Here is a 26,465-nt window from a genome sequence, read left to right on the forward strand (position 1 = left end):
GGATCGTGCCCACCAGTTTGACGTATTTGCACATATAGGCCAGAGATAGTGATAAAATTCGTTTATTCGGTTTCATATAATTAAATTCTAGAAAAGTAATTAAAACAGGATTTAAATTAGGTACTTAAAGAAAGAAAGAAAAGAAAGAAAATACATTTATTTAACGCCATAAAAACAAACATAGAACAAATAAAGACATACATGACGCTAAACAGGTTCCCACTCAGCATAATGCCACGGCAAGCCGTGGCGCTGATTTTCAGTGAGGACCTTATCTAAAAACTGACTTAAAATAAAAAATAAAAATAAAATAAAACAAATATTAAATTGTATGGCAACACCGGCTTAAACAGTTCAATCGTGTTTAGTTGAATTGTTTTAAGTCACCGCCAAAAGTATACTTTGCAAATATGAATAATGCATATTATGACTGTTAAAATGGTTATTTAAAAACAATATGCTACATACCTGACTCCTTAAAAACAAAAACACAGGTATTTCTATTGAAAGTATCTTACTTGACTAAATAATACGCCAACCAACAGTGGATACATTTTTGAACTCGTAATAAACCGAACTCATTCAGTCTACCGCCAATTGGTAAAGCGAAATCGACGTTTCTAGCTTATATATAAGGACAACAAACATTATGAGCGCCTAAAGTGCAAAAAAAAAATACAAGGTAAGATTGAGAGAAGTGCCTACTTATTCATTTTCTCAATTGTAAATTTAAGAAATGGTTTTTACATTTAAATTTAAAACCAGTTGTTGATTTTAGAGCAGGTAGGTAAGCAAAGCATAAGCTAGTCGTATCTAACAATACGTTTCAGATTTCATTTATTTAAAGCTAATACTCCAAATGCAGTTTCATTGTGAAGATAATAGATTAATTTTTAATTCTTAATGCATTCATAAATAAAATTTTATTAATGTGAAGAAGAGGTTACCCACAATAATAAGACGTCACTATTTATACTTACTGAACTGGTTTTGGCTGTCCAAACGTAACATCCTTAGACGACTTACATAAATGGCCTACTACTTGACGTCATTTGTTAAAAATTCGATCACTGTCTCAACAGAGTATGGAAATCAGGTCGCCTGTTTTGTAGAATACAAAACAATATTTTTATACTTTTTTAGGTTCCGTTCCTTAAAAGGAAAAAAATGAAACCCTTAGATCACTTGAGTGTCGGTCTGTCCGTCTATCAAAGCCAATTTGCTCCGAAACTACTGAATCGATTGAGTTGAAAGTAGGTATGTAAGTACATACAAATATGTTATTTGGTGACCCGAAAGACGAACCTGTACCTAATGTATTATTAATTTCAAACAAGGAAGAGAACAATCGTTAAAAGCATCAGCAGTAGCAGTATCTAAAAGCTTTCACATTTAAATCATTAAAGGATGCCATTATTGACATTGGACACACAAATAAATGTTATATGTATATCTTTAATTAAAATACTTTGTGACACTACAAGACTTATACCTATAGCTAAGCTAAACCATAACAATTATAAATTATGTATAATAGTTGTTTATTGTAATATTGGCTGAGCAATTAAAGTCACCACATAAGTATTTAGGACATTAAGAGAAGTTTCCCTGCCGGCCGCGCGGCCGCGTTATGATTCATTTGGGATATTGCTGACATTGCTGTCTTTATCGCTAGTGACATAATTGACCTCTTTTTTTTGTCGACTTTTGAGCTCCTGTAATTCTGATATTACACATTTATATGAAAATCTGAAAAACTACAGGCATAGATAATTACGTCTAGTCTTTACTTATAAAATTTCATCTACGAGTACTTCTGTTGCCTAGTTTTCAAATAAAACCGGGACTACGTTTGTATGAAGAATGGAAGGAAGAGATCTCTTATTATTCTATTCCTTACTTAGGTAACTGTCTCTGCTAACTATATTCAGAAAAGAAAGGTCCCCACTTTTTCATTTTATTCTTAACCAATTCAGGGTCCCGTGCCTCAAAATGTATAAAGTAATAGACTGAGAGGTGGCAGGAATTTTTAAAACGATCATGGAAACGGTTAGACTCATTTTTATGAGTTGTAGAGTGGTCTGCTGATGTGAATAATTTTGGTCTGCCAATTCTCAGTGGGTGCAACTTTGAGATATAGCGCATAAAAGAGGCTTTATTGTTGCGAAAAAAAAAAACGATAACAGAAATGGTTAGTTTTAGTACATATTCAAAGTATGGCGTCTCCGCATGAAAAACGAATTGGTCTGCCTGCTCTCAGTGGTTGTATTTCGGAGCTATGACGCGCGCAAGTCGCTTTATTGTTGTGAAAAAAAAAAACGATAAGGTAAATGGTCAGTTTTGGAACCAATTCCAAGTATGACATCACCGCCGCTTAAACAAGTTGGTCTGCCGAATCTAAGTGGTTGTATTTCAGAGCTATGATGCTCCAAGATGCTTAATTGTAAACAAAATTCAAGGTAATGGTAATCAATAAAATAAATCTCAGAGACCGTTAGTACTAGAAAGCTGTAATTTGGTATAAATATACTTATCTATCACGTCAGTGGTAAAATAAAAAAAATAAAAAAACATTTTTTTAGGGTACCTCCCATAGACATAAAATGAGGGTGATTTTTTTTTTCTCAACACCCTAAATCGTGGAGTATCGTTGGATAGGTCTTTTAAAACCAATGGGGGGTTGATAAGACGATTTTTCGATTAAGTGATCTGTTTGTGAAATATTCAACTTGAAAGTGAAAACTTTCATCAAAATCGAGGGTCTCCCCCCCTCTAAAATCTAAACCGTTGGGTGGAAAAATTTGGAAAAATTAAGGATGGTAGTAAGTATATCAAATTTACAAGAAATATTATAACGACTAAGATTGTTTATGAATTTGTAGTAGTTCAAGAGTTACTAGCAGCCTAAGGTATAAAACATACCTAAACTTGGAAGATTCCGTACACAATTCGAAATCCTTAGAAAAATATTAAGTACTTGATTTTTTCCTAATGGCTACGGAACCCTTTCTGGGGCGTGTCCGATACGCTCTTGGCCGGTTTTTGTTAATTCAACTTACTTGTATAAGAAGTCTTCTCTAAGAAGTTTGGCTAAGTGCCACTTGCAAGCGCATGAACGACACCTTCGGAGTAGAAGCGTCGTGAAATCAGGAATCGATTATGAAATCCCCATCTTTGTTACCAAAGCTGATTACACTATAATTATAACTGATTGCCCCAGATAGTCGGGCTCTCAGATTATCGCGCTAGGTTATAAGTCACAGCGCCGTCTCAGTTCAAAGTCGTGGAGGTTTAGCCTTCACCTTAGCTCTCCACTCCTGTCGGTTAGCGGCCTCGTTCTCCCACTGAGACGGCACTATGGTGCAACTTTTCATGGTCTTCTTTAACACGTCCTTATACCTCAAAACTTGTCCGCCATGCATACGCTTGCCGTCCTCAAGTTCTGACCAGAAGACGCGCTTCGTCACCCGCTGCTCTGACATTTGCGTAACGTGTCCGCACCACCGAAGTGGTCGCCGCATGAGGTAGGACTCAATGCCACCTACCTACATTGTCTCTGCGCAGCACTTCGGTATTCCGCACATGATCAGACCATTTGATCCTTCAAACTTTTCGGAGGCATCTTACGTGGAGACGGTCTAGCATGCGGATGTGCCTGTGATATGGGTCCACGCTTCAGCAGAGTGCAATAAGTTAGGAAGGACGATGGACATGTTCACAGAGATCTTTGTGACTAGTTTAAGGTCATGCGAACAGAAAACCTTGAAATCCAACTTACCGAATGCTGCAGCTGCAGCTCCGATTCGGCTGTTAATCTCGGCGTCAAGGTCACACACACACGCGCTAGCACACAACCTTGCTTCACCCCACAGGTAACGGGAAAGAAGTTTGATTGTTCACTGTCGAGAGCGCCGCAGCACTGCATGTCGTCATGCAGGAGTCGGAGAAGTCTCACAATGTTTTCTGTGCATCCTATCTTACTGTGTACCAACTACCATCCATAGAGATTCTCGTGGGACACTATCAAAGGTTTTCTCGAGATCGACGAAGCAGATGCACATGCGGCGGCTTTGCTCTCTGTTCTTTTCCTGTAATTGCCGCAGTGAGAAAATAGCGCCCAGATTAACAGCCAAATCGGAGCTGCAGCTGCAGCATTATATAAATTGGATTTCAAGCTCTTCTGTACGCATGACCTTAAACTAGTCATAAAGATCTCTGTGTACATGTCCATGGTCGTTTCTAATTTATTGTACTCTGCTGAAGCGTGGATGGTGTATCGCAGGCACATCCGCATGGTAGACCGTTTCCACCTAAGATGCCTCCGAAAACTTTGAAGGATCAAATGGTCTGATTCGTGTGCGGAATACGGAAGTGCTGCGCAGGGCCAATGTAGGTGGCATTAAGTCCTACCTCATGCGGCGACAACTTCGGTGGTGCGGACACGTTACGCGAATTAGGTCGAATGCCAAACTGAGTCTCAGGCAATATCTTTTCAGAAAGTTCCTTAAGGCGGTTCATTAGGACTCGGGCAAATATTTTCCCAGGGACTAACATCAGAGAAGTACTCCTTTGTTCTTATATAAGACTTTCAAGGCTGATGGGACTCTCTCTTCTCTCCACATCAGCTGAAAGAGCTCCCATACGGCCGTATGCAATTCCTCAACGCCGTATTTGAGCAGTTCACTCACCCGGTATAAAATCAATGCCGACCGCGCGCTTATTTTGTTGTTGCTTAATACTTAGCAAGAACAACCTTGCTTTGTCTCAGCGGCTAGTCCAGCTTTATGTCAATAGGAAGTTGGGAAATTGAGCAGAGAGTTGAAATGTTCTGCCCATCGCATCAGCACTTCTTCCTTACCTTTAAGAAGGCCTTCGCCACTAATAGGCTACAGGCTAGGGTGGGACTTTTGCTAGTGAAGTCGTGCCGATTAGCTTTTTAATTTCACCATAGAACTTCCCTAGCTGATTAGTATTTGCAAGCCACTGCAAATAGCGAGCTTTGTCTTGCCATCACTTGTCTTTTGTTTCCCGAGCCTGCGAGTCTGCGTAGCTCCAGGTCACTACTTTTGATCTTCGCCATACTGTATGGATTGGTACCCCTGTGCTGCCGTAGAGGACGTCGGTTATCAATCGCCTTTCTAAGGACTCCATCATTTTCATCAAACCAATCCTCGTGTTTTGGTTTTGGACTTTCAGACCTCAATCAGCATCAAGATCGCCATGATCTTATTAGAAAGAGGCAACGCAGCAATCAAGAGTCATAGTAAATTTTCCTTGATCCCGAGATCCGTAAGACTATCAACGGTTAGAGACGTCGGCTTAGTTCTACCAGATGTACAAGGCAAGGAGGATGGAGGCGGAGACGAAGTTTCGTGACAACAAGCCTATGATCGGTCCAGAAGTGTGCACCACGCATGACACGGGTAATTAGGACTTGGGAAACATCTCTTTGGCGTACGATGGCATAATCTATCAGATGCGTGTTTGGACCTTGGATGCATCCACGTGTTTTAATGCTTGGCGGGAAGTCTGAACATTGCGTTTGTAACTGCAAGATGAAATTGTGCACAGAAATTTAGTAGCACCTGTCAGTTATCGTTCAATTTTTCCACCCAACGGTTTAGATTTTAGAGGGGGGAGACGCTCGATTTTGATGAAAGTTTTCACTTTAAAGTTGAATATTTCACAAACAGATCACTGAATCGAAAAATCGTCTTAGCAACCCCCCATTGGTTTTAAAAGATCTATCCAACGATACTCCACGATACAGGGTTAGTTGAGAAAAAAAAATCACCCTCATTTTATGTCTATGGGGTTGGTTGGTTTTTTTATTGTTTTTATTTTACCACTTTGTTGACGTGATAGATAAGTATATTTATACCAAATTACAGCTTTCTAGTACTAACGGTCTCTGAGATTTATTTTATTGATTACCATTACCTTGAATTTTCTTTACAATTAAGCATCTTCCGAGCATCATAGCTCTGAAATACAACCACTTAGAGCCGGCAGACCAACTTGTTTTAGCGGCGGTGATGTCATACTTGGAATTGGTTCCAAAACTGACCATTTCCCTTATCGTTTTTTTTTTCACAACAATAAAGCGACTTGCGAGCGTCATTGCTCCGAAATACAACCACTGAGAGCAGGCAAACCAATTCGTTTCACATGCGGAGACGCCATACTTTGAATATGTACTAAAACTAACCATTTCTGTTATCGTTTTTTTTTTCGCAACAATAAAGCCTCTTTTATGCGCTATATCTCAAAGTTGCACCCACTGAGAGCAGGCAGACCAAAATTATTCACATCAGCAGACCACTCTACAACACATAAAAATGAGTCTAACCGTTTCCATGATCGTTTTAAAAATCCTGCCACCTCTTAGACTATAAGTAAGTACCCTTATAGGATCACACCGTTGTCTATTTGTTTTTTTGTCGAAAGATAGGTAATTACAGCAAAGTTGTAATTTTGGACTAGTTTATAATATTATTATTCACGCGCTACAATAAAAAAAGCGTTAATCGAGTGTGGATGGGTAAAAAGGAGTATTACCTTTTTGTTTTAATTTAGAGCTTATTTGCAATGTTTTTGGCCAGTAAACCAGAGATCGAAATGAACCCTCATTTTCGGAATATATAAGTCTGCCAAGGCTTTTTCTGCCGAAACACCTTGAAATGCGAGATTGTGCTGACTATTTCTGGTGTACAATAAAGAGTCATTGTATTGTATTTTAGGTTTCGATAAAATTTGGTATGTAGACCCCTACATACCAAACAAACGGCATGACAAATTATTAAGATCTGTGTTAGGCAGCAAGTGATAAAAATATCTACAGGTGAGTTTTTCAACTAATCTGTACAATTTCAAACTACGGGATCCAGGGATGTTGCTCACATTATCTTGTGTTTCGGTAGAAAAAGCCTTGGCAGACTTATATTTTCGGAAATGAGGGTTCACACTCATCGAATAACTAAAACTACTGAATTTCGATCCCTGTTTTACTGGCCACAAACATTGCAAATAAGCTCTAGAATAAGCCCTTTCAAGGTATTCAAGGTTTCAAGGTCCTTCAACTTTAAGAATCGCGTTATCTCAGGAATGACGACCAGAGACGACCAGCCAGATGGCCTAGTGGTTAGAGAACCTCACTACGAAGCTTGAGGTCCCGGGTTCGATTCCCGTGTCGGGGCAGATATTTGTATGAAAAATACGAATGTTTGTTCTCGGGTCTTGGGTGTTTACTATGTATTTAAGTATGTATCTATCTATATAATTATATTTATCCGTTGCTTAGTACCCATAACACAAGCTTTGCTAAGCTTACTTTGGGACTAGGTCAATTGGTGTGAATTGTCCCGTGATATTTATTTATTTATTTATTTAATGGTAATTCTCGGTTTACTAATGTTTCGGCGAATAACTTTTGGCAACCTGTTTCATTTCGCAACTTTTCATTTCTTAACTGTTTAATATTTCTGAAACTGTAAATATTTCATGATTTTTATAAAACTAACCTAACCTAACCCAAAGGGTTCTACACGATGGCCCTGAAATAAATCCTGAAAATGTTTAGTTTTAGAGTTTGCGAAATGAAACAGATTGCTAAACGTTACGTTGCGAAAAGGCAGTACTCGGTTATTCTTAGAAAAAAAGAATGAAGACCATTTTTGTAGATAATTTTTAAGATCTATAATTTTTGCCTTGGCTTCTTTTTGATAAAATTTACAATTTACCTCAAACTGAACTTTGACCCCGAATAACTTTGCACACGGAATCAATGGGGACTTTTGACACTTTATTCCTAATGGTGTACCTACCCAAGGTCTCCTTTGTCGGAATTATGGAAATTAATAGCTTACATAATCTTGTATGTCTAGGTGTTTCGGCAGAAACAGCCTTGGCAGACTTATATATTCCGGAAATAAGGGTTCATACCTATCGACTGGAATGGGTTTCATGCTGGTATCAGGTGGGTATATTTAGGGGTCCTGATGGTCACCTTTGAGAGCGCTTTGAGTGCTTTGATAAGCACTTCCGGCAAAATAGATACTGACATATGTCGCTTTTCTGTATCTACCAGTAAATTCCTAACTGATGCCATGACTATTATTATTTGAGTATCAGATGGGAATGACGACCTTTTTTTCGCAATTGAAGTGACTATTTTTTGGTACTTTTGGCAAGTTCCGCCGCTGTAGACTATCAAATTCGGACTTAGCATCAGTTTTCTGGGAAACCATTGTGCATTTCGGTGGATGCAAGTGGCGAGTTGTCGTTAATTGTGACGTTCTAAGGGTTTGTCCAGCAGTGGACGTCTTCCGGCTGATGATGATGATGATTGTGCATTTCATTGCGATATCAAGTAGGTACGAAATTTTGCAGTCCGCTCTCCGTCTATAACATCATTCTTCAAAAGTTTGATGATACCTGAGAAAATTGATACCAAAATAATAACCCTACCTACCTGATGGTAAAAACACAACACCTGCGTTACTTCACGAGGTCAAGAAACACCGCGCTCTCGGGTTTTTCCCCAGCCCTGTTCGAAAGTGAATTGTTGGACAGCAGTAGGTATTTACTATGGCGAAAGTGCCACACCCTATATACTCATATGCTCGTATGTATACGGTAATATCAATATATACAAAGGTTTTTTTATTGCGTAGCCAAAATAGCAAAAACGAAACCCTTATAGTTTCGCCACTGTTCACACACTATGTTTCGCTGTGTGTCTGTCTGTCTGTCTGCGGCTTTGCTAGAAAGCTATAATTTTGCACGGATATACGTAGCAATTATGCCAACAAAATAGAAACAAAAACTTTCGAAAAAAAAACTTTTTTAGCTTATCTCCCATGGACGTATAATGTAATGTTTTTTTATCTCGTGATAAATCTTTTAAAGTCATTGGTTCGATCCAATTATCTGTTTGCGAAATATTCAACTTTAAAGAGTAAATTTTCATTAATAACGCGCGTCCCCCCCCCTCGCCCTTCTTTAAAAGCCGTTTGAAAATTTTGAAAAAAAAATGTTTGTAGTAAGTATAGGAAAATTATAACGGCTAAGTTTGCTTGGGAATTATTAGTAGTTTAAAAGCAAATAGGTATATATTAGGTATGATTTCGGTTGCTCTACCTCGTAGTTACTGTACATAAACAAGCTTGACCAAACCACAGACTTAAAAAACTTTAGACAACCCGAGGCCTTATTGTCTAACACTTGGAATCATAATCGTTTTCAACACGTCTTTCTGACACACGATATAAGACGAAGGTAGAAAGATATGGAAAATGCGATCGCGAACGTCAGTGCGTTAAACAATATGGTCACCGGTGGGAATCAAATTGTTATGGCCCCACGCCACTGATGCGTATGAATACTAGCCGCTGTAACATAAAAAACAAGAGGTATTTTTTTAGCAATACATTAAGTTTACGTTAAAAACATAACAAAGGCATTCGCGAAATTCATAATATGAAGGTCTAAAAGTTCTCGTTACCAAACTTTTTTGAACGTTTTTTCGGGTTCATAAGGCTTTTAAAGGCTTATTGGTTCGTTAAGGTGCGCTAACTGGTTTCTCCAAGTTTTGTTACTTATTCGTTTTCCTTGTCTGATTTGTACAATAAACTTTGTTGTATTATTTCACTATATTATAAACGTAAACATAGACAATAGCGTTAATTTTTACTAACTAATCTAATTAAGGAAAGCATAAAAGAGCAAAGGAAGGATATTGACAATCTATAAAATGTATTTCACTGGCGGTCATAAAGAAAGACCGTTTGCATAAAAGTGCATCTCGTCTGATCATTTATCTCATTTTAACTCCATGCTGTATTTTACTGCGCAATATTTTTAATTAATCGATTGGTTGGTACTCTTATACGCGACAAGCCGCGAATGCTGGAAATTGAAAAACCCAGGCTAATGTTAGAATTTTGACAAACTTTTGATCCTCTGGTTGATTTGTGCATGAGTAGTAAATTACCAATAGGTACTTGCACTCATCGTTGCTCCATCATGTATGACCGTAACTGTAATCCAACCACGACAATAATTAGAAGTAGGTACAGCCACCAGCACCAATATCTGACACAACAAGCGTAATATCTGATACGACTCTATTACTAGGGCCGGAAGGACGTGTCAGATATTTTTCCACGCTCCGCTTTGGCAGATATTAATGCTGGTGACTGTACCTATCATCTACCACAGACCACCATCTACCTTTTATTAAGCAGCGTAAGTTGGTAGACATTAGTTTTAAATAGTTACTATACAGAATGTTTCCTTAAATGAAAAAGGTATTTCCACAAAAAAAGGATTCCCCTGTTCATGAGAACTTAAAGTCGCCGAATTCGTCACAAGTTGAATTTTACCCGATCAACACGATCTAAACGTGATGCTGCAGGGCTACTCCGAAACTCGAAACTCGAAGTTCGTGTCGTGCGGTCCCTCTCGCTCTCGTATTAAATAGTATAAGTGTCAGAGGGACCGCATGACACGAACTTCGAGTTTCGAGTTTCGGAGTAGCCCTGCTGATACCTGGCACGTGTTAAAAGTGTTTCTTTGTAGCGTCCGTTCATTGCTCGACTAACTCGCAACAGCGACAGCTTGTGGTAGTTGTGGTCAGTTTGCGCCTCTCAATAGCAATGACCACACGCCGCGTCTTACCATTAAGTCAAAAATGATTAATTCCAGAAAACGATAAAATTCAAGTCTTTTTAATATGTGCCGTCTATTTTATAGTGTTTTATTAGTCTTAGGATATTTAAATTGCTTGCCAGTGACTAGCCAATATGTGGACTCCCCGTGCCCCGGGACATTTGAATACAAAAGTGACGGTTCCGGAATATATGGATTAATTCATCTGCAGCCAAATGGACCCATAACGTCCATACACATCATCGCTAATTTTACCATAGCGGCTAGACTTTATTCGGTAAGTAAATTATTAAAAGGCAACCCTCATAAATCCTCTTCGGTCGTACGAGTTTGGGCCCCCTTAGGGTTTCTTGTAACTATATTTACATGTTTTTTTATGTTTGTAACAAAAATAGCGTATTATGTCCACTAAAATGTAATTTAGAATGTAACTCATGAATAAGTTGGTAACATTTTGAGAATGACGCCAGCAAAATTCATAAGTACCTAGTGTTTTTAACAACTTGGAGAACTGCTTAGATATTAATTTTGATACAAAAATTTACATATCAACATCGCAGAAACAGACAGCATAAATAACAAGGACACTAACATGTTACTTAATTTATACAATCTACTTAAGTAGGTGTCTATTTTGTTTTCTTTCCGTGTTTTGTTTGATAAAGGTTATGGAATTTAAAAATGTTAAGTCGTTAATTTTAACAAAATAACATTGGGACAAAAACAAAATAAACATTAATTGTGCGGGGGCAATTAAGGTTACAAAGTATAGCTGTCTCGGCGCCCAATATAATTTCTTTGCTTTCGGCGTCGAGCGTCTAGGTCCTTGGGCTAAGGGTGCGCTGGAGCTGGAACTACACAGGGAGCTCAGCAATAGGTTAAGGGAGGCAACAGGCAACCCTCGCGCCGGCAGCTTTCTCGCGCAAAGAATCTTAATCGCATTTCAACGTGGGAATACTGCCTGCTCGATGGGCACCATGACAAGAGGCCCACCTCTCTTTTTAGGATTCCGTAGCCAAAATGGCAAAAACGGAACCCTTATAGTTTCGCCATGTCTGTTTGTCTGTCTGTCTGTATGTCTGTCTGTCCGTCCGCGGCTTTGCTCAGGGACTATCAATGTTAGAAAGCTGTAATTTTGCACGAATATATATTTAAGCCATGCCGACAAAATAGTAGGTACAATTAAAAACTCAAAAACAATTTTTTTTAGAGTACCTCCCATAGACGTAGTGGGGGTGATTTTTTTTTCATCCAACCTTGTAGTGTGGGGTATCGTTGGAAAGGTCTTTTAAAATCATTAGGGGGTTGCTCAAACGATTTTTCGATTCAGTGATTTGTTTGCAAAATATTCAACTTTAAAGTGCAAATTTTCATTAAAATCGAGCGTTCCCCCCCCCCTCCTCTAAAATCTAAACTGGTGGGTGGAATAATTTGAAAAAATTCAAGATGGTAGTAAGTATATCAAACTTACAAGGAAAACTATAACGGATAAGTTTTCTTGAGAATTATTAGTAGTTTAAGAGTAAATAGCAGCCAAATATACCTAAACTTGGAATATTCCGTACAAAATACGAAATCCTTAGAAAAAGATTACTTACTTTTGTTTAATGGCTACGGAACCCTATTTTGGGCGTGTTTGACACGCTCTTGGCCGGTTTTGTTTTTAATTAAAGTTTTACTTTTAGTTATTTTAATTTTATAGTAGTTTTAGTCCTATGGATATTTTGTATTTTCTTAATATTTCTTAATAAATTATTAATAAATAAATAAACATCATGTTTGTTTGATATACAATCTGAGTTTACAGGCCAAATATATGTACCAATACTTAAATAATGATGTCTCACTGTTTTTAAATCATGAGACATCCAAAGAACTACGTGAATTATCAGTCACAATCAATATGTTACATCATTAATGTCATTGTATTCTAATCACGTGCTAATAATATATACATAGCTATTTAATTTATGTATACCACAATGGTTTACTCACTTAAAGAAACAAATATGAATCCTGGTCTCAATGACTTTTTATGAAAGAAAAACTGCTGCGCTGCTACTGGTGCGCAATTAATGCGCAATTCAGTTTGCGACAAATTCATTTAAGGTAAGCGTCCACTTGTCGGTATCGTACCTACGCATCGGACGCATCGCACGCAACGGATCGTAGATTCTTTGTATAGAAACTCATATAAGTGCGTCCACCTGTCCGCATCGTACGCATCGCACATTTCTATACAAAGCAACAAATCCGATACGTCCGAAGCGTACGATGCGGATCAGTGGACGCTTACCTTTATCGTTTGACCGCGGGAATATGCAATTTTCTAGGATAAAAACTATTCTCATTGCAGGGTTTCTGAACTATCTTAATACCAAATTTTATTAAAATTGGATCAGCGCTTAAGTGTGAAAATGTAACGGACAGACGGGCAGATACAGTTACTTTCGCATTTATATATTAAGTAGTTTGGATGATTGTGAAATTCATTTCTTACATTTCTCAACCTTGCAAAATTAAAGACACACAAACCACAAAAAAAACATTTCGTAACGCATTCATCAGGTATTTTTGTGGTAAAACCTTTGAATTTTTGATTAAAATATCGATAACTGTTGAATATATTATAAAGGACGGCAAATTTAAAAATTGTATAATTGGTATAAATATATGGGTGGAGCATCATATCTATATTTATTTATTACGTTACATCTTGAGATCGTATGTTACTAAACTGGCTTTCTTTGAGTTTTCCTTATTTATAGATACCAACAAAAAATTATCTTCATGTGCCTAGCAACCCGCAAATTACTTATATTTAACGTCAAAACAGTCCTTCGTAGGACGGCAGGACGCAATTTTTTTTAAACTTAATATACGTCAATGAGGGCTATCGCGTATGAATTCGCCACTAGAGGCGCTAGTGTAGCGTGAGGTCTCCGAAATGTCAAATCTCATAGTTTTTGGGTGAGCTACGCGGGTTTGTTTAAAAAAAGAATAATTTTATGAAGTTTTTGCAATATCTGAAATTAATTATGGCAAATATGCATTCCGGGGCAATGAATGTCTGTGTTTCGAGACAGTTTTGTCTTTCGGAAACCTTTATCCTCCCTTTTTTCCGAACAAAACGGGGATTATGCAACACTGTGGCATGATCGATATTTTTAGGGTACGGTTTTAAGGTGTATTAAATATGATTTTAAGCTAAACTTTTTGTTTTCACGCCCGTAATAACAGACTTTGAAAGCTATACCTACTTAAAAGCCTCACGCAACAGTGCGCCATCTAGTGAGACAAAAAACGATAGCCCTCATTAAAGCGACTTCTTCACTGAGCAAATTAGCATTAAATAATATCTAATTCAAATATGCTTAAATATCTTTTTACCTGTTATTATTATTTGTTATCTATCTATTTTCTTTTGTGTTTATTATACAAGATGGGCCCTGTAACAGGAGCTAGTTTAAAGTTTAATTGGATAAGCAATGAATTGCGAAATCCGTCATTTTGTTACGTGGCAGGTGATGTCATTTAAGGCTATTGGATGCCGTACATGGAAAGTACCATTTAATTTGTTTGGAATAAACATAATGATAAAATTAATAAATTTTTAAAATAATTTGCAGAACTAAAGTAGTTCTATTTGAGTAGCAGAAACTGTTTTTTAAATTCTTTGCTCTTGTTACAGGACCCACCCGGTAGGTATGTGATTATTTCATGTTTTTAAATTTGCAGCGCATTGGTATAACCGTACACTATCATTGGTTTATAAATAAACAAATGTCTTAAGAATATATTAGTGAAAATTGTTGCGTTATAATATAATGGAACCAATCCCTAGGTACCTATACGGAAAACAAATTGTTTGTTTGGCAAGTTCGAAGTCAACGTAGCCCGGTAATTGGGCGAAAATTTGCTAGCAGGATTTATTTACTATTTTTGTTAAATTAGTTTATTCTTTGCTATCCAGAACTATGTGGGCCGTTTGGAGCCAGTCAGCACATCAACACTGCAGCTGCAGCAGTTTTATCAGAACACACCGATTGACTATCGAGTACACTTTCCGGTCACCTCTCCTTTGCCGCGGCTAACTAACCTCATCGTTAACAATAATGTCCTGTGCTACGGACCTGCGGGTAAGAATAAGATCATGTAAATAATTTGCTTCTTCAATATAGAGAATTGAGCTTCTCATTTTAATACCTAATTCAAAACTAATTGTAATGTCCGATTTGTTTTTATATTTCAGATATACCACAGCCTAATTTGTATGTGACTACCATAAGTCTGCAACATAAGTTATTACTACGAGGCGTACAGCCGGGCTTCAACAACAACGTCAACCAGTTCCAGCCTGCAGTGCCTAAGCCTCAAGACCCATCTTTCAACATAATAGGATCGGCACCAAACTCCAACTCGCAAGTTTATACATTTAATGCGGACAACGACCGAACAGGCACTTGGAATGCAGGTAATACTTAATTGCCAAATTCACAGGTTACCTGAAGATTCCTTAAAGGGATAAGTTCCTATTTGTACAAGGCTTTAATCTTTGATAATTGCTTTGTACGTTTATTTTGTTTTGATTGGTTGTTGTTTCCATACATATTTACATACAATTTGTTAGTTATGCTTAAGTCAGCTACCAAATCTAAAGAAGCATTGTGATATTGTTTGATATTTTAGTTCCAACGTTGCAACGACCTCAGCAATCAAGACCACAACCATCACCCGAGTACTTTGAATATACCACTTCTACTAGACGGCCAGAACCACAACTGCCACCAGAGTACTACGAGTACACCACTTCTACAAAAAGACCAGCACCTCCACCAATACCTCCACGGTCTGAAACATACAAGTAAAAATGTTACCGTCTTATTATCTTCAAATTTACTTAAAGATGCTAATTACTTCCATGTACATTTTAATTTATTTCCCAAGTTCCCAGTAGAATTTATAAATACAGTTTCGCCACACCTTAATCTTTTTGTATTTAAAACCGGCCAATTGAGCTTGTCTGAAAACACCATTTCACGGTACATGTACCTATTATTTATAATCATAATGAGGCCTCAGATTATTATAGCTTTGGACGACATTTCAGTGTCATTCAACATAGTATCATTTGAATTCTTCTTTCTAGCCCATCCACGCCGACTCACCTTCTATCTTCGCCATCGAACTTCGAATGCGGTATGGTATCAGGTGGAAACGAGCAAGTGCCTCTCATATACAATGGCCAGAGCTACGCGCGTGGTGACTGGCCGTGGCTTGTAGCCATCTACAAGAGAAAAGATGGAAGTTTAAGCTTTGTTTGCTCTGGGACCCTCGTTTCTGATCGACATGTTGTTACTGGTAAGTACCTAACCTAGCAATATTTTATCTAATGACTAACACACCTATCGGAAGCATGAGTCATTGGATTTAACCATGTGAGACATTGCTTAATGACACGACTAAGCACCCGTTTGGCTTTTTCACATGAGTTATTAAAATTATTAACTACTACGATTAGTAACTAATGTCTATGTATTTATGTATAACTTATTTCATGTTATAGCTGCTCACTGCGTACAGCAAAGAAGCACTATTACTTCAATCAAAGATATTGTGGTGAAGGTCGGTGTTTACAACCGGGAAGATTGGGGGGACGATGGTATAGTCACTAGAACTTTGGCCTCGGCCACTATTCATGAATCATACAACGCTTCCACTTTTGCAAGTAAGTTAATAATTATTCTAAGGTATGTCTAAAGTCAATATTTAAGAATGTGCTGATATTGTGATGTTCAAACAAGACACTCAACTCAAACTTGAAACTAACAACGATAATTTGAGTTTGAGATAACTGAGACCACATCTATATTATATATAATGTAACGATTAATTTTGGATTGTCCGCTTTTTTATGAAAATATTCCAAGATATGGCAATTTATTTTCCAATGTTTTTTTTCCAATCTTTTGTGTATTTTTTTGTTTACAGATGACCTTTCAGTATTCACATTTGATAGGTCAGTTGAATTTAACAATTACATCAGACCAGCTTGTCTCTGGAGTGGGAAAAATGATCTCAGTAGTATAGTTGGAAGTACCGGTGTGGTGAGTTTACAAAAATAACGAATTCTGCCATCAAATTATCAAAATATAAATTTTTGGTTATTTACCATATGAAAATTAGCAAAACAAATACAATTTTTGATTACTTACTAAAGAAGGACTAAAGTGGTTAAACTGAGAACTGAGATAAAAACGAATGCCGGTAGCTAAGCATGGCAATGGATAATCTCACGTCTTGGTATTATTAATATTTGAAGTCATTAAAAACACGTTCAAAACCACATTCATAGAACGATTGATTTCAATCGTGATTGTATATTTTTCAGTTTGTGCATAACAAAGCTATTTAAAAAATATGTGTGAATTTTTTCTCTAGGTAGCTGGTTGGGGTGCGAGCGAGCTTGGTCCCGGCAGCGAGGGCGAGCCACGGATGGTGCGGATACCAGTTGTTAGCACCGCCGTGTGCCGCGCCAGCAAAACTGACTTTCACTTGCTGACAAGCAGTAACACATTATGTGCAGGTATTGTTATATCCCGAAAGCGTGCTTAGGTATTTACCCGTATTAAAAGTCTTATATAGTTATAATTATTTATTAATCTCATTTATTTAATAATAGGTATACAACATTATATGTACAATGCAAATCTTTAATACATTTTTCATTTCAAACTGTCATGTCTATTTGGAAACTAAGCTAAGTTACAATACTTTTAAGCCAAGTTCAGTCAGACTTGCAAGAAAAATCAGATAGGTACACATACATTATTATCTAAACTCACTTTTTCCTATAATCAACATTCGACATCACCAATATCATAATATTAATAACATATTGAATAATTTTTAGGTGATCGCAATGGAGCAGGTCCTTGCCTTGGTGATTCTGGAGGAGGCTTGTATTTACTTGAAGGCGGGCGCTGGCGACTACGCGGCGTTGTTTCCCTGTCACTTCGTCCAGAAAACGGTGATAACTCTTGTAACCTTAACGAATATATTATTTTCACGGACGCAGCTAAATATTTGCAATGGATCAATAATATAATGAGATACTGATATTTAACATAATTGTACTCAGTAATGTTAAGTTGAACTACACAACAATAAATTATTATTGCCAAGAAAAGATATCATGGTTTAATTTAGATTCCTTTGAAGACGAATTAAAAGCTCTCAATTACACGCTTATAAAAAAAATTAAAACCGTTTCGCAAAATAAATTCAGGAGCCCCGTTTAGTGCAGTGTTGTCGAGTTACTGGTACTAAACTTATTTTTCTAACGAATTCGTGTAAGAACTTCTTAAAAGTATTGCCAGCCTAAAGTAAATTTCTGAACGTAGCTCAATGCCACCAACATCTAGAAAATACAGCTTTATATATTTAATGTCAAAGTCAAACTGAACTGACACTGACTGACACCGAAAAAGCACTTTTCTTGTGGTGGTGTTTGTTTACCTACTATTTTTAATTTTTAAATTATCTATAGAATTAATGAGCATTACTTGCTGTTCTCTTTTGATAAACAGTAATGTCTTGGACCAAACTACTGTGTAGTCATCGTGAAGTTCAATTGATTGGAACTTTAAATGGAGGGCAAACTTTCAGGTAAACTGGTGGCTTCAGTTTCAAACCCTTTCCTTTTTACTTACTTCTATATTGTAACTTATTCTAACTTTATAGATGGACACACAACAAAGACAACGATGAATGGATTGGCATATTTTCGAAAACGGTCTGGAAATTGCGTCAAAGTAACGATGGTTTGCAGTATCAAGTTATTGGTTCGTTACTAAGTAAATCAAATAAAAACAATTCAAAAAAAGCTACCGTTGCAAAAGACGTTAATACCGAGCTGTTTACAAGTTTGCTTGAAAAATACTTTCGTTTGGATGTTGACTTGGTTAGGTACTACAAAGAGTGGTCGGAGGCAGATGAGTTATTTAAATCTGCTGGACAGCAATTCTACGGCGTTAGGATGCTCGCACAAGAGCCTGTGGAGAACCTGTTCTCATTCATATGTAGTCAGAACAACCACATATCCAGGTACAGTTACCTACTCTATTTTAAGTTTGACTTGAGTATCCTAGCTACTAGCGTACTCCTACCTAAAAGGCCGGCAACACACTTGTGACTCTTCTGGTGTTGCAGGTGTCCATGGGCGATGGTAATCGCTTACCATCAGGCGATCTGTTTGCTTGTTTGCCCCCTATACCATAAAAAAAAGAGTATACAGTCAAAACTGTTTATAACAACATTGAAGGGACATATTTGGTGGTTAAACACGGTTGACTGTTTTAATCATAGTTATTTTGCTATATAAGATTGTATTGACGCTTTCTTCTTGGTTGTTACATGTGATATGTTGTTATTGGTGGTAGATTTTTTGACACTCATAAGTGCTTGTTATAGCCTAAATTGAATAAAGATATTTTTTTCACTATAACTGGTGTTGCTAGAAATGGTTATGGACTGTAAATGTATTATACCTCAATGGTTCAAAGTGGTGCAAATTTAACAGCCAATCTTTAAAACACCTGCTTATAAATTTCAAAATCGAGTTGTTCCTATGACTAGCATTACTCGAAAATATTATATTAATCACTAAATATTAGCAAAATAGTAAACGAGGGCTACACTGAAAGTTTCTGGAATCCAAAACTTAGAAACTTAATTTTGGGACATATTATACCTTTTTATAATCTCTAAAGTTTCAGTATCTTAACACACTGGCCACAGAGAAAAAAAAAAGTAATGTTTCGGTTTCAATTGTTTTTTGAAGTCGTGGAGTCGGCTAGGAGTCGGTGATGAAAATGTAATTGTCCTGTGAAAACTTAAGAGCTATGATTTATTACGACTATAAAAGTGGATTAACACAAAAACAATGTGGAGACCGGATGATTGCTGCTATTAGTAATGAAGGACCTTCAAAGACTACAATATACAGGTGGTATTCAGATTTTAAACATGACCGTGTATCACTCACGGGCGTGATGCGTGAAGGTCGACCAAAATCGGCCATCACACAAGAAAACATTGATGCTGCACAAATGATAAAAGAAGACCGGCATGTGACATACTGGGAAACTCAAGAGTGCTTGGGTATTGGAATGAGTCACATACAAATTATTTTACGGGAAGAATTGGGCGTGTGAAAGTTGCTAACTTTGGGGGTGGCAGACAGCTTAATGGTACTTGACCTGAAATGTAAATTTCAGAATTAAATTTTTTTTTTTTTTTAATTTATGACTGTGGAAGCAGTCTACACTTCCACTGACCATAGATAATAGTTAGTGTTTAGTTTTGTAACTAAGGGATCCCATACATTCCTGTATCATTATTATTTTTTTGTAATTTTTTTTATTTAATTGTATACTGTAGTTTTTAAGTATTTTATTTGTAATTATTTTATGTTGAAAAAATGACTTTCTGCCAAGTTTCTTGCGGCGCATTCTTCTTGGCAATGATGGTCTTTCTGAAAGCGCTGGTAGTTTAAAAAATGATGTGTAAAAGTGCCCATTGCGGCCTATTTACTGAATAAATGATTTGAATTTGTTTTCCCGTTGGAACCCTCATTTATTATCTGACGAGCAAAAAGCTACTCGGGTCAATTGGTGCTGCAAAACTTTGAATAAATTCAACGGAGGAGGCTCAAATGTAGTTTTTAGTGTCGTATCGGGTGACGAATCGTGGATATATGCATAGGAGCATGAATCTAAAAACCAGTCTCGAGTATGGGTCTACAAGGATGAGCTCAAGCCGACAAAAGTTATTCACTCTCGCAGCACGGCCAAGAAGATGGTGGTCACGTTTGTCCCCAAATCGGGTCATGTAGGTACTATTCCTCTCGAAGATCGTAGAACGGTCAATGCCGATTGGTACACAACTATTTGTTTGCCGAGTATCTTTGATGAACTCCGAAAAAATAACCCTAATCGCCGCATCATCCTTCACCACGACAATGCCAGCTCCCACACCGCTCGGAAAAACAACTGAGTATCTGAACGGTGAAAACGTCGAACTCCTGGACCATCCTCCATACAGCCCCGACTTTAGACCCAACGACTTTTTCACATTCCCCAAAATCAAGGATAAGTTGCGTGGTCAGCGGTTTCAGACGACGGAAGAAGCAGTGGAGGCCTTTAAAAGGGCCATTTTATCGACCCCTACTTCAGCATTCAATAAGTGCTTTAAAGACTGGTTTGAACGCATGGAAAAGTGCATAAAATATAAGGGTGAATACTTTGAGAAACAATAAAAATACTTTTTCACTTCTCATGCTCGTAAAGTTCGTGTTTATGCTGTATCTAGGCGACATAAAATGACTTTATGCTCCAGTGCATAAAATAAAATCTTCGTCTAATACCAACTCAAGACTAAGGTAATCAGGTGTCAAAAGCCACAAACAAAAAAGTTTCTATATATTTTTTAATTTATATAAAACTAAAAATCAATCAAATCAATCATTATAAATCAGTAAAATTAAAATAATGGAATTATTATAATAATGCATACAAAATAAAAGGTACATAGAAAGTGAATCATTGTTTCCACTGTTGCTATTTCATTTCCTCGCCATCGAAGTGAAAAGCAGAGTGTAAAACTCGAGCATTAAACCCTCGACGTGTCTATCCTATATGAACGCCTCGGGTAAAATGGCTCGTTTTATGCTCTTGTTGTACAATCTATTATTATCCAATTTAACTGCATATTTTTATCTATTCCCGAAACTTTCAGTGTGACCCTCGTATTTCTGTTAATATTGTCTTGCCAGAGATTGACCATGTACTCGTAGTTGTAGTTGTTTTGTACACTATTCTCAAAGAATAGTAGATAAGAGCTACATTTTGCTACTTTGATTATATATTAGGGATTGTTAAAATTATTTCAGAATATCAAGCATGGTAGAGAAATTGTGTACACAGTATGGTGAAGAAATTTGTTCTCATGAAGGAACCACCTATTTCTCATTTCCTGAAGTTCAAAAGTTGTGTGAACCAAAGGTAAGTTAAGCTGTATAAGTATGTATGTAAAACAAACAAACACAATTGCCAACCATTGAAATCCCTATCCCCACTATATTAATTTATATAATACTAGCTTTTACCCGCGGCTTCGCACGCGTAAACTATTCGATGTGGTAGCTGCAATTGAAATTTTCGGGATTTTACAAAATTCCCCTGGAAATTTCCAATATTTATATCGTGGTCTTCATTGTGGTTGTGTTGTGAATAACTGTACAAAATTCAAGACTCTAAACCCAGTGCTGAAGTTTCAAAATTTTTCCCTATCCAAATTCAAATGCAAAATTCAAATTCAAATCATTTATTCAGTAAATAGGCCGCAATGGGCACTTTTACACGTCATTTTTTATACTAACAGCGAAACTTGGCAGAAACTCATTTTTTCAAAATAACATAATTACAAATAAAATACTTAAAAATACAGTATACAATTAAATAAAAAATACAGTAATATAATAATAATAATACAGGGATGTATGGGGTCCCTTAGTTACAAAACTATACCGTGGGAATATCGGGATAAAAAGTAGCGTACTTATGTGTTATTCCAGACATACGGCTACCTACATCCAAATTTCATGCCTCTAAGCCTAGCGGTTGTTATTTCGACATTTTATTCCTAGGTATCCCGTGGTAATATCGGGTCAAAAAGTCGTCTATGTGTTTTTCTAGACATCCAGCTTCCTACATACCAAATTTCACGACTCTAAGCTCAGCGGTTAATATTTCAAGATTTTATCCCTATCCCGTGGGAATATCGGGGTAAAAAATAGATTATGTGTTATTCCAGAGGTCCAGCTACCTACATACCAAATTTCATGGCTCTAAACCCAGTGGTTGTTATTTCGAGATTTTGTCCCTAGGTATCCCGTGGGAATATCGAGTCAAAAAGTCCCTTACGTGTTATTCTAGACGTCCAGTTACCTACATACCAAATTTCATGACTCTAAGCCCAGCGGTTATTATTTCAAGATTTTATCCCTATCCCGGGGGAATATCGGGATAAAAAGTAGCCTATGTGTTATTCCAGAGGTCCAGCCTCCTACATACTAAATTTCATGGCTCTAAGCCCTGCGGTTGTTATTTCAAGATTTTATTCCTAGGTATCCCGTGGGAATATCGGGTCAAAAAAGTCACCTATCTGTTATTCCAAACGTCCAACTACCTACATACCAAATTTCATGACTCTAAGCCCAGAGGCTGTTATTTCGTGATTTTATCCATATCCCGTGGGAATACCGGGATAAAAAGTATCCTATGTTTTAATCCAGGTTATAAACTAACTTTTCGCCAAATTTCATCCAAATCCGTCCAGCCGTTTCAGCGCGAAGAAGTAACAAACATACTCACTCACTCACAAACTTTCACATTTATAATATTAGTATATAGGATTATAAATGCGAAAGTAACTCTGTCTGTCTGTCTGTTACGCTTTCACGTCGAAACCACTGAACCGATTTTGATGAAATTTGGTATATAGGTAGTTTGAACCCCAAGGATCAACATAGGATACCTTTTATTCAGGTAGAGGGCGCCACCGCGCGATAACCTAGATCCGCGCAGACGTAGTCGCGGGCATAAGCTAGTATATGCATAAAGGCAAATTATCTCTATTATTTCGAATGTCTTTAAGAAGGATTAAGATAAATAGTAGATTGTACAACAAGAGCATAAAACGAGCCATTTTACCCAGGCCTTCATATAGCCACCCGAGCCGGTACGGCGAGGGTGGATAAACACGTCGAGGGTAAAATGTGTTTAATATTCGAGTTTTACACTCTGCTTTTCACTTCGATGGCGAGGAAATGAAATAGCAACAGTGGACACAATTGTTCAATTACTATGTACATTTTATTTTTCATGCATTAGTATATAATTATACATTTTTAGTTTTATTGATTTATTTTGATTGATTTTTAGTTTCATATAAATTAAAAATGTATTAAAAAAATATAGAAACTTCTTTGTTTGTGGCTGTTGACACCTGATTACCTTGGTCTTAGACGAAGATTTTATTTTATGCACTACAGCATAAAAAGTCATTTTATGTCGCCTAGACCCAGCATAAACACGAACTTTACGAGCCTGAGAAGTGAAAAAGTTTTTTTTTACATTGTGTTGAAAAGGTTAAGGAAGTATTATTGCCTTTACAATTTCAGGTAGAAGCTCAGCTAAGGAAGTTAGGTTTCGGGTACCGGGCCAAGTTTATTCAAAAGTCAGCAGAGCAGATCGTGGAGTGGGGTGGAGAGGACTGGTTCAGAACTCTTCAGGACATGAAGTATAAGGATGCTAAGGAGGAACTAATGAAGTTGCATGGGATTGGCCCTAAGGTGCATAGTTTGTTTATTGTTTGCTGTAAAAGGATTATTGTACAGTCGCAATCGTTAATTTGGGACCCACTTAAGATCGAATTTTGTATGACAATTCAAAGGATATGAAATATATTGACCAGGACGTCTTAAATCGAGTTTAGCTCGACATGTTTCGGGCTAATCCGTAGCCCTTCGTCTTCGGAGCAACACGCGACTCAGCGGCTGCTGCAACACGGTAACACGGTAGTTTCATGTTCAAAATTGCAAATCTTTACAATTCAAAGGACTTTTTCACAAAATGGGTCCCAAATTAACGATCGCGACCATGTGTTGATTTTGATCTAAAACATGTATGGTTTAGTGGATTTTTTTACAGATTTACTTGTTTGTTTTTTAAGATGATGAAATAGGTAAATTTTGTACCTACCACGTTTTATTACGTCAGTATAGAATAGATAAATAAATAAATAAAATAAATATCATGGGACACTTGACACCAATTGACCTAGTCCCAAACTAAGCAAAGCTTCTACTATGGACACTAGGCAACGGATAAACATAGAAGCATGTGTTACAGTTTTTACGTAGGATACTCTCAAATTATTTTTTTCTTGTTTTTTGTATAAAGTAAGATCTAGGTGTGGTATTAACTATGTTTTATATATGTATAAAATTGAAGTTTTCTATGAACTGGCATGTTAAATGATATTTCTATGAACTGATATGTTAAACATATGTTTAAGTTTTTGTCGCAACACGGAAAAACATCATTCAGGCACTATAATGTTTGCATATTACTAAAGTTGTGACTTCACATCATCAGGTAGCAGATTGCATTTGCCTGATGTCCCTGAACCACTTGGAAGCCCTACCCGTAGACACTCACGTGTACCAGATCGCTGCCCAGAACTATCTGCCCCACCTGCGCGGAAAAAAGAATGTCACTGACAAGATGTACATGGAGATTGGTGATCACTTCCGGAAGCTGTATGGAGACATGGCAGGCTGGGCGCATACTGTAAGTTAACTGTTAGGTTTAAACCGACCGAATGTGAAGTCAAAGTCAAAATATCTTTATTAAATTTAGGCTATAACAAGCACTTATGAATGTCACAAAAATAAACCACCGGTTCGGAAAAACCTCTGTTGAGAAGAATCTGGCAAGAAACTCAATGAGGTGAGTCAGACTTGCGAATGGTCCCGTACCATTGTGTAATAGCTATTTTAACAACCCCGTCAGTAGATACACGGATGACTTGAGTAGGCAGCAAGCAGGGTATACCAAGCGCCATATAAATCTGCCTAAAAGTTCATTACTTTACTCAGTTTTGACGCATTTTTGAGGTACATTTTTTATGCGACATCTTTACGTTACTCCCTGATTGTGTTCGAATCGCTTAACAGTATAGTGCCTATTCAATTATTGGAATTATACCTTTATAGTTTTTGTGGTACTAGTCGGGGCAATGAACTTTTAGGCAAAGTTAGGCGGCGGAAGGTATAGGCAGCGCTGCTGCGGCGCAAAGTATCAACTGCCTACCCTGGAATCGACCCAATATACGCCCGTGGGCACACTTCCTTTCCTGGAAAAAACGCAAGTGTCACCGTACCCATCCTATCCGAAAAGTACTATAGTAGTAGTAGACTCCCTCGTCTACTCGTGACCACGGCCACTGTAATGTTGCCGAAACGTCGAGGTAAATATTACTCGTGTGTGTTAGCGTGATAAGTCCTGTGCGTGGTATTTAGACTATGAGTGAAAATCACGAAAGTTTAAGCCATTATACAAATAGTTATTTACTGATCTATAAAGTTATAGGGGTTTCTGAATTTTCTGATTTGAAAATGAAATCTTCAAAAAATTACCTATGTATTTTGATTTCAGGTTCTATTTTGTGCAGACCTCAAGAAATTTCAACAAAATGGAAAAGAAGATGAAAGTGTCAAACCAAAAAGGAGGAGGATAAAGTGATCTGTGATAATTTTGTTTAGGAATCATTTAATGAAATATACAAGTATTATTCACGAACGTCTCCTATTGTTTCACTGGCTTTAATACCTTCAATAGTCGCAGCTGAGTTATGAGTTTTAAATAATTTAAGTACTCTAGAGTACTAGAAACAAAGAAGAAGTAGTGTTCTAGAGTACTAGAAACAAAGAAGAAGTAGTGTTCTAGAAACAAATCCATATGTATACAATTTATTAATAAATATATAACTAAACATTAAATAAGATCAAATCACAAATTTGTTTGTTTACATTTAGTGATATCAAATGGTACAGCAGAGGCCTTATTGTCTAACGTACTCGCAATCACAATCGCTTTCACCACTTCCTTCTGTCACACGGTATAGGATGAGGGTAGAAAGAGATGGTGAATGCGATCGCGAGCACTCGAGCG

At 37.2% G+C, this 26,465-nt stretch overlaps 2 protein-coding genes across 4 annotated transcripts; both read left to right on the forward strand.

The window, feature by feature from the left end:
• The first annotated feature begins 10,581 nt into the window (after window positions 1-10,581).
• Window positions 10,582-17,859, forward strand: LOC141431070 (serine protease gd-like). Of its 2 annotated transcripts, none has more exons than XM_074092046.1 (9): window positions 10,582-10,945; window positions 14,642-14,807; window positions 14,921-15,142; window positions 15,358-15,532; window positions 15,818-16,029; window positions 16,235-16,396; window positions 16,660-16,775; window positions 17,110-17,254; window positions 17,582-17,859. In XM_074092046.1, the coding sequence occupies exons 1-9, from the start codon at window positions 10,733-10,735 to the stop codon at window positions 17,785-17,787; spliced, it is 1,617 nt and encodes a 538-aa protein (XP_073948147.1). In that variant the 5' UTR covers window positions 10,582-10,732; the 3' UTR covers window positions 17,788-17,859. The 2 variants fall into 2 exon arrangements, with proteins under 2 accessions (XP_073948147.1, XP_073948148.1); XM_074092047.1 differs by having other exon boundaries at window positions 15,358-15,517.
• A 261-nt stretch (window positions 17,860-18,120) lies between these two features.
• Window positions 18,121-26,097, forward strand: Ogg1 (8-oxoguanine DNA glycosylase). Of its 2 annotated transcripts, XM_074092048.1 has the most exons (6): window positions 18,122-18,336; window positions 18,412-18,774; window positions 21,620-21,731; window positions 23,912-24,082; window positions 24,888-25,082; window positions 25,950-26,097. In XM_074092048.1, the coding sequence occupies exons 1-6, from the start codon at window positions 18,260-18,262 to the stop codon at window positions 26,034-26,036; spliced, it is 1,005 nt and encodes a 334-aa protein (XP_073948149.1). In that variant the 5' UTR covers window positions 18,122-18,259; the 3' UTR covers window positions 26,037-26,097. The 2 variants fall into 2 exon arrangements, with proteins under 2 accessions (XP_073948150.1, XP_073948149.1); XM_074092049.1 differs by lacking the exon at window positions 18,412-18,774 and having other exon boundaries at window positions 18,121-18,336.
• Window positions 26,098-26,465: the final 368 nt, after the last annotated feature.

This window comes from Choristoneura fumiferana, chromosome 9 (assembly GCF_025370935.1).
Source record: "Choristoneura fumiferana chromosome 9, NRCan_CFum_1, whole genome shotgun sequence".
Lineage (NCBI taxonomy): Eukaryota > Metazoa > Arthropoda > Insecta > Lepidoptera > Tortricidae > Choristoneura > Choristoneura fumiferana.